The sequence below is a fragment of the Oncorhynchus masou genome, unplaced genomic scaffold, assembly GCF_036934945.1.
Source record: "Oncorhynchus masou masou isolate Uvic2021 unplaced genomic scaffold, UVic_Omas_1.1 unplaced_scaffold_7417, whole genome shotgun sequence".
Lineage (NCBI taxonomy): Eukaryota > Metazoa > Chordata > Actinopteri > Salmoniformes > Salmonidae > Oncorhynchus > Oncorhynchus masou.
Window position 1 is genome coordinate 1 of NW_027013873.1, and position 8,943 is coordinate 8,943.

General features: G+C 49.8%; 1 protein-coding gene across 1 annotated transcript; it reads left to right on the plus strand.

The window, feature by feature from the left end:
* Positions 1-99: 99 nt before the first annotated feature.
* On the plus strand, positions 100-8,589 carry LOC135537279 (thrombospondin-2-like; the record flags this gene model as incomplete). The annotated part of the gene is made up of 4 exons (XM_064963476.1): positions 100-216; positions 7,898-8,018; positions 8,150-8,280; positions 8,422-8,589. Coding segments are annotated over 4 exons (537 nt in total), but the record flags the coding sequence as incomplete, so codon positions are not given.
* Between the last annotated feature and the right edge of the window lie 354 nt (positions 8,590-8,943).

The window sequence follows — 8,943 nt, forward strand, 5'->3', positions numbered from 1 at the left end:
CCATGGTCTCCAGTTCAGCTCAGTAATCTGAACAAAGTAGTAGGGACCTTTTTGGACTGCAGTATTGCTAACCAGGTGTGTTTGTCTGTTTTTGTGTAGACTGATCTCGTGACAGTGATCTGGTTGAGTGATCACTGTGATGATAATGAGGATATAGATGAGGGCGGTCATCAGAACTCCCTCGACAACTGTCGCTACGTTGCCAATAGCAACCAGGTTGATCCATGACAGAGATGGCATTGGCGACGCCTGCCACCATGATGATGACAAACGATGGCATCCCTGATGACCGTGACAACCGGCCGACTTGTTGCCGAACGCTGACCAAATAGACGCAGACAGTCAGTACACACACACACGCGGACGCACGCACACACACACACACACACACAAAAGGTCCCTACTACTTTGTTCAGATTGCTGAGCTGAACTGGAGACCATGCCAGCTAGATTTAAACTGGAGACCGCGCCAGGCTGTTTTCAAACTGGGACAGCCTCCATGGTTTAGCACACACACACACACACACACACACACACACACACACACACACACACACACACACACACACACACACACACACACACACACACACATACACACACACACACAGTCATCAGCATGGGCGCGCAAAGGCAGTCTCACATATCCTGATTAGTGACCAGAAAGCCCCTGTCTTCTTTTACCAGAACAATTCTGGGGATTTAATTAATCATGATCATATTCCAGCGAGACCGAGTTTGGGTTATAACTCTATACCTCAGTGGTGGGACTGACTATATGTCTAGAGATGGCTGGGTTATAACTCTATTTCTCAGTGGTGGGACTGACTATATGTCTAATGATGGCTGGAACATCTCACTGAAGATGTAACATATTCGGGTGAATGAATGCTAGGGCCTAACCCCAACCCTAAACACAACCCTCTAACCCTAACCCCAACCCTAAACCCTACCCTCTTACCATAACCCCAACCCTAACCCCAACCCTCTAACCATAACCCCAACCCTAAACCCAACCCTCTCAACCATAACCCCTAACCCTAAACCCAACCCTGTAAACCTAACCCAACCCTAACCCCCAACCCTCTAACCATAACCCCAACCCTAAACCCAACCCTCTAACCCTAACCCCAACCCTAAACCCAACCCTCTAAACCTATCCCCAACCCTAAACCCAACCCTCTAACCATAACCCCAACCCTAAACCCAACCCTCTAACCATAACCCCAACCCTCTAACACTAACCCCAACCTCTAACCATAACCCCAACCCTAAACCCAACCCTCTAACCCTAACCCAAACCCTAAACCCAACCCTCTAAACCTATCCCCAACCCTAAACCCAACCCTCTAACCATAACCCCAACCCTAAACCCAACCATCTAAACCTAACCCCAACCCTAAACCCAACCCTCTAACCATAACCCCAACCCTAACCCCAACCCTCTAACCCTAACCCCAACCCTAAACCCAACCCTCTAAACTTATCCCTAACCCTAAACCCAACCCTCTAACCATAACCATAACCCCAACCCTAAACCCAACCCTCTAAACCCTAACCCCAACCCTAAACCCAACCCTCTAACCATAACCCAACCCTAACCCCAACCCTAACCCCAATCCCTACCCCTAACCCTAACCCCAACCTCTAACCCTAAACCTAACCCTCTAACCATAACCCTAACCCTAACCCCCAACCCTCTAACCCCTAACCCCAACCCTAACCCCAACCCTCTAACCCTAACCCCAACCTTCTAACCCTAACCCAATCCTCTAACCCCAATCCTCTAACCCCAATCCTCTAACCCCAACCCTCTAACTCTAACCCCAACCTTCTAACCCCAACCCTCTAACCCTAACCCTCTAACCCTAACCCCAACCCCAACCCATACTTAGAGGGAGATGGCAAAGACTTGTTCTGATTGGTCCATCTGTATTTGTTCAGGCCAGTGATTGGATTGCAGATATAATCATATAGCACCAAGTTCAAATGGGTTTATGTAGATAGAACCTTCTAGTCCCAAGGTCTCCACTTGTGGATAGAACCTTCTTGTCCCATGGTCTCCACTTGGAGATAGAACCTTCCAGTCCCAAGGTCTCCACTTGTAGAATAACCTTCTAGTCCTAAGGTCTCCACTTGTAGATATAAACTTCTAGTCCCAAGGTCTCCACTTGGAGATAGAACCTTCTAGTCCCAAGGTCTCCACTTGTAGAAGAACTTTCTAGTCCTAAGGTCTCCACTTGGAGATATAAACTTCTAGTCCCAAGGTCTCCACTTGTAGATAGAACCTTCTAGTCCCAAGGTCTCCACTTGTAGATAGAACCTTCTAGTCCCAAGGTCTCCACTTGTAGATAGAACACTTCTAGTCCCAAGGTCTCCACTTGTAGATAGAACCTTCTAGTCCCATGGTCTCCACGTGTAGATAGAACCTTCTAGTCCCAAGGTCTCCACTTGTAGATATAAACTTCTAGTCCCAAGGTCTCCACTTGTAGATAGAACCTTCTAGTCCCAAGGTCTCCACTTGGAGATAGAGACCTTCTAGTCCCAAGGTCTCCACTTGTAGATAGAACTTTCTAGTCCCAAGGTCTCCACTTGTAGATAGAACATTCTAGTCCCAAGGTCTCCACTTGTAGATAGAACCTTCTAGTCCCAAGGTCTCCACGTGTAGATGGAACATTCTAGTCCCAAGGTCTCCACTTGTGGAGATAGAACCTTCTAGTCCCAAGGTTCGAGTTGGACGCGCCATGTGCCCATCTACACTTCGGCCGCAAGGTAGTATAACTTTTTATAACTTTTCATTACATTTCGTTATAGTACAACGGTTTGATTTGTCTAATCTTAGCAATTCTTCTTAGCCAGCTACATAGCCGTCTTTGTATCAACGACAATTGCATAATTATCGTATTTCGTCGTCCTAACGTATCTGCCCAGCAGCTAGCTAAGCAGCTAGCTAAGCAGTAAGCAGCTAGCTAACATCCACCGTCCACTAGCACTGTAGAAACTATTACACTCAACTGAACGACTCGATTAGCGTTGTGTCAGCTAGCTACATAGTTGTCTTCGTATCCAAGATAATTGTGCAGTTTAGAGTGTGTAGACTTAGAGTGATTATCTTAATTTACCGAGGTTAGCTAGCCAGCTATTTGTCGTCCTTAACGTAGGAAATGCTGCTAGCTAGCTAGCAACAACTAGCCAACCTCTACCGAATTGAACTCCAACTACCCGGTCAACATTCCGCGTCGTTCCACAGGTAGTATCACATTTTCATTTCACTTCATTACAGTACAACGGTTTGATTTGTTTGATCGTAGCTAGCCAGCTACATAGCCGTCTTTGTATCTAAGACAATTGTGTAGTCTAGAGCGATTTTCTAGGTTAGCTGGCCAGCTATTGTCGTTCTTCTAACGTAGCTAGCCAGCTAGCCCCCGAATAGCAGCACTGTAGTAGCAATTACAGTACAACGGTTTGTTTTGTTTGATCGTAGCTAGCTAGCTACATAGCCGTCTTTGTATCTAAGACAATTGTGTAGCCTAGGCGATTTTCTAGGTTAGCCAGCCAGCTATTGTCGTTCTTTTAAAGTAGCAGACGCAATCAACCTTGCTAGCTAGCCAGCTAGCCCCCGATAGCAGCACTGTAGAAACTATTACACTCGACGGACGACTTGATTAGTGTAGTGTCAACATCGCAGCCACTACCAGCTAGCCTACTCAGCAGTACTGTTTCATTTCAATCATTTTAGTCAATAAGATTCTTGCCACGTAAGCTTAACTTTCTGAACATTCGAGACGTGTAGTCCACTTGTCATTCAATCTCCTTTGCATTAGCGTAGCCTCTTCTGTACCCTGTTAACTATGTGTCTATCTATCCCTGTTCTCTCCTCTCTGCACAGACCATACAAACGCTCCACACCGCGTGGCCGCATCCACCCTAATCTGGTGGTCCCAGCGCGCACGACCCACGTGGAGTTCCTGGTCTCCGGTAGCCTCTGGAACTGCCGATCTGCGGCCAACAAAGGCCAGAGTTCATCTCAGCCTATGCCTCCCTCCAGTCCCTCGACTTCCTGGCACTGACGGAAACATGGATCACCACAGATAACACTGCTACTCCTACTGCTCTCTCTTCGTCCGCCCGTGTTCTCGCACACCCCGAGAGCTTCTGGTCAGCGGGGTGGTGGCACCGGGATCCTCATCTCTCCCAAGTGGTCATTCTCTCTCTCTCTCCCTTACCCATCTATCTATCGCCTCCTTTGAATTCCATGCTGTCACAGTTACCAGCCCTTTCAAGCTTAACATTCTTATCATTTATCGCCCTCCAGGTTCCTCGGAGAGTTCATCAATGAGCTTGATGCCTTGATAAGCTCCTTTCCTGAGGACGGCTCACCTCTCACAGTCCTGGGCGACTTTAACCTCCCCCACGTCTACCTTTGACTCATTCCCTCTGCCTCCTTCTTTCCTCCCTCTCCTCTTTTGACCTCACCCTCTCACCTTCCCCCCTACTCACAAAGGCAGGCAATACGCTCGACCTCATCTTTACTAGATGCTGTTCTTCCACTAACCTCACTGCAACTCCCCTCCAAGTCTCCGACCACTACCTTGTGTCCTTTTCCCTCTCGCTCTCATCCAACACTTCCCACTGCCCCTACTCGGATGGTATCGCGCCGTCCCAACCTTAAACTCTCTCTCCCCCGCTACTCTTTCCTCTTCCATCCTTTCATCTCTTCCCTCTTTCATACCTTCTCCAACCTTTCTCCTGACTCTGCCTCCTCAACCCTCCTCTCTTCCCTTTCTGCATCCTTTGACTCTCTATGTCCCCTATCCTCCAGGCCGGCTCCGGTCCTCCCCTCCCCGCTCCGTGGCTCGATGACTCATTGCGAGCTCACAGAACAGAGCTCCGGGCAGCCCAGCCGGAAATGGAAAGCTCGCCTCCCTGCGGACCTGGCATCCTTTCACTCCCTCCTCTCTACATTTTCCTCCTCTGTCTCTGCTGCTAAAGCCACTTTCTACCACTCTAAATTCCAAGCATCTGCCTCTAACCCTAGGAAGCTCTTTGCCACCTTCTCCTCCCTCCTGAATCCTCCTCCCCCTCCCCCCTCCTCCCTCTCTGCAGATGACTTCGTCAACCATTTTGAAAAGAAGGTCGACGACATCCGATCCTCGTTTGCTAAGTCAAACGACACCGCTAGTTCTGCTCACACTGCCCTACCCTGTGCTCTGACCTCTTTCTCCCCTCTCTCTCCAGATGAAATCTCGCTTCTTGTGACGGCCGGCCGCCCAACAACCTGCCCGCTCGACCCTATCCCCTCCTCTCTCCTCCAGACCATTTCCGGGGACCTTCTCCCTTACCTCACCTCGCTCATCAACTCATCCCTGACCGCTGGCTACGTCCCTTCCGTCTTCAAGAGAGCGAGAGTTGCACCCCTTCTGAAGAAACCTACACTCGATCCCTCCGATGTCAACAACTACAGACCAGTATCCCTTCTTTCTTTTCTCTCCAAAACTCTTGAACGTGCCGTCCTTGGCCAGCTCTCCCGCTATCTCTCTCAGAATGACCTTCTTGATCCAAATCAGTCAGGTTTCAAGACTAGTCATTCAACTGAGACTGCTCTTCTCTGCATCACGGAGGCGCTCCGCACTGCTAAAGCTAACTCTCTCTCCTCTGCTCTCATCCTTCTAGACCTATCGGCTGCCTTCGATACTGTGAACCATCAGATCCTCCTCTCCACCCTCTCCGAGTTGGGCATCTCCGGCGCGGCCCACGCTTGGATTGCGTCCTACCTGACAGGTCGCTCCTACCAGGTGGCGTGGCGAGAATCTGTCTCCTCGCCACGCGCTCTCACCACTGGTGTCCCCCAGGGCTCTGTTCTAGGCCCTCTCCTATTCTCGCTATACACCAAGTCACTTGGCTCTGTCATAACCTCACATGGTCTCTCCTATCATTGCTATGCAGACGACACACAATTAATCTTCTCCTTTCCCCCTTCTGATGACCAGGTGGCGAATCGCATCTCTGCATGTCTGGCAGACATATCAGTGTGGATGACGGATCACCACCTCAAGCTGAACCTCGGCAAGACGGAGCTGCTCTTCCTCCCGGGGAAGGACTGCCCGTTCCATGATCTCGCCATCACGGTTGACAACTCCATTGTGTCCTCCTCCCAGAGCGCTAAGAACCTTGGCGTGATCCTGGACAACACCCTGTCGTTCTCAACCAACATCATGGCGGTGGCCCGTTCCTGTAGGTTCATGCTCTACAACATCCGCAGAGTACGACCCTGCCTCACACAGGAAGCGGCGCAGGTCCTAATCCAGGCACTTGTCATCTCCCGTCTGGATTACTGCAACTCGCTGTTGGCTGGGCTCCCTGCCTGTGCCATTAAACCCCTACAACTCATCCAGAACGCCGCAGCCCGTCTGGTGTTCAACCTTCCCAAGTTCTCTCACGTCACCCCGCTCCTCCGCTCTCTCCACTGGCTTCCAGTTGAAGCTCGCATCCGCTACAAGACCATGGTGCTTGCCTACGGAGCTGTGAGGGGAACGGCACCGCAGTACCTCCAGGCTCTGATCAGGCCCTACACCCAAGCAAGGGCACTGCGTTCATCCACCTCTGGCCTGCTCGCCTCCCTACCATTGAGGAAGTACAGTTCCCGCTCAGCCCAGTCAAAACTGTTCGCTGCTCTGGCCCCCAATGGTGGAACAAACTCCCTCACGACGCCAGGACAGCGGAGTCAATCACCACCTTCCGGAGACACCTGAAACCCCACCTCTTCAAGGAATACCTAGGATAGGATAAGTAATCCTTCTCACCACCCCCCTTAATGATTTAGATGCACTATTGTAAAGTGGCTGTTCCACTGGATGTCAGAAGGTGAATTCACCAATTTGTAAGTCGCTCTGGATAAGAGCGTCTGCTAAATGACTTAAATGTAATGTAAATGTCTCCACTTGTAGATAGAACATTCTAGTCCCAAGGTCTCCACTTGTAGATAGAACCTTCTAGTCCCATGGTCTCCACGTGTAGATAGAACCTTCTAGTCCCAAGGTCTCCACTTGTAGATAGAACATTCTCGTCCCAAGGTATCCACTTGTAGATAGAACCTTCTAGTCCCAAGGTCTCTACTTGTAGATAGAACATTCTCGTCCCAAGGTCTCTACTTGTAGATAGAACCTTCTCGTCCCAAGGTCTCCACTTGTAGTTGAACAAGTCATTGCATGTATATATTTTTTTACTCGACTTGAAAAAATGTGTGGCTCGACTTGCTTGTGATTCAAACAATAGTGACTCTGGCACATAAACACGCACATATACACACAAACACTTATACACATACACCACATCATTAGTGTGTTTGTACCGTTATCAGTCTCTGTAAGTATGACTTTGATAATGATATTACCTCTCTCTCCTCTCTCTCTCCTCTGTCTCTAGATGATGGTCGTGGTGATGCTTGTAAAGATGACTTTGATAATGATATTACTCTCTCTCCTCTCCCTGTCTCTCTCTCCTCTCCCTCTCTCTCTCTCTCCTCTGTCTCTCTCTCCTCTCCCGGTCTCTCTCTCGTTCTCCTCTCCCTGTCTCTCTCGTTCTCCTCTCCCTGTCTCTCTCCTCTGCCTCTCTCTCCTCTCCTTGTCTCGCTCTCCTCTCCCTTTCTCTCTCATCTGTCTGTCTGTCTGTCTCCCTCTCTCTCTCTCTCTCTACTCTCTCTCGCTCTCTCTCCTCTCCCTGTCTCTCCTCTCCCTGTCTCTCTCTCCTCTGTCTCTCTCTCCTCTCCCTCTCTCTCTCCTCTGTCTCTAGATGATGGTCGTGGTGATGCTTGTAAGGATGACTTTGATAATGACAGTATACCAGATGCACTAGATGTTTGCTCAGAGAACAGTGGTATTGGAGTTACAGACTTCAGGAAGTTTCAGACGGTTCTGTTGGACCCTCGGGGACCACTCAGTCTGACCCTCTGTGGGTGGTTCGAGGACACGGAACCGAACTGCTACAGACTGCAAACTCTGACCCTGGCATCGCCTTGGGTACGACCCCTAACCTCTTACCTAAGACCGCATTAACGCTGATCTGGGTGGTGTTTGTGTGGTTTTCATGTGCGTTTGTGAATGCGTGTGCGTGCCTGCGTTTGTGAATGTGTGTGTGTGTGTGTTCTCAGGTTTTGATGAGTTCCGTGCGGTAGACTTCAGTGGGACATTCTACGTGAACACAGACCGTGATGATGACTATGTAGGGTTTGTGTTCTCCTTCCAGTCCAGCAGACGGTTCTACGTTGTCATGTGGAAACAGGTCAGTCAGGAGTACACACACACACTGACCTCTGACCTCTAACCCTGCCCGGTCAGCCAGTCCTGACCTCTTACCTCAAACCTCTAACTTCTAACCCTGCACAGTCAGCCAGGCCTAACTTCTAACCTCTAACCCTGCCAGGTCAGCCAGGCTTACTGGGAGAAGAGTCCTTCCAGGGCATTTGGGAACGCTGGTGTCTCTCTCAAAGTGGTCAACTCAAGCTCAGGCCCTGGAGAGGCCCTCCGCAACGCCCTGTGGCACACAGGAAACACCATACAGCAGGTACACACAGGAAACACCATACAGCAGGTACACACAGGAAACACCACACAGCAGGTACACACAGGAAACACCATACAGCTGGTACACACAGGAAACACAATACAGAAGGTACACACAGCAGGTACACACAGGAAACACCACACAGCAGGTACACACAGGAAACACCACACAGCAGGTACACACAGGAAACACAATACAGAAGGTACACACAGCAGGTACACAGGAAACACTATACAGCAGGTACACACAGCAGGTACACACAGGAAACACCACACTGCAGGTACACACAGCAGGTACACACAGGAAACACTACAAAGCAGGTACACACAGGAAACAACATACAGCAGGTACACAAAGGAAACAGCACACAGCAGGTACACA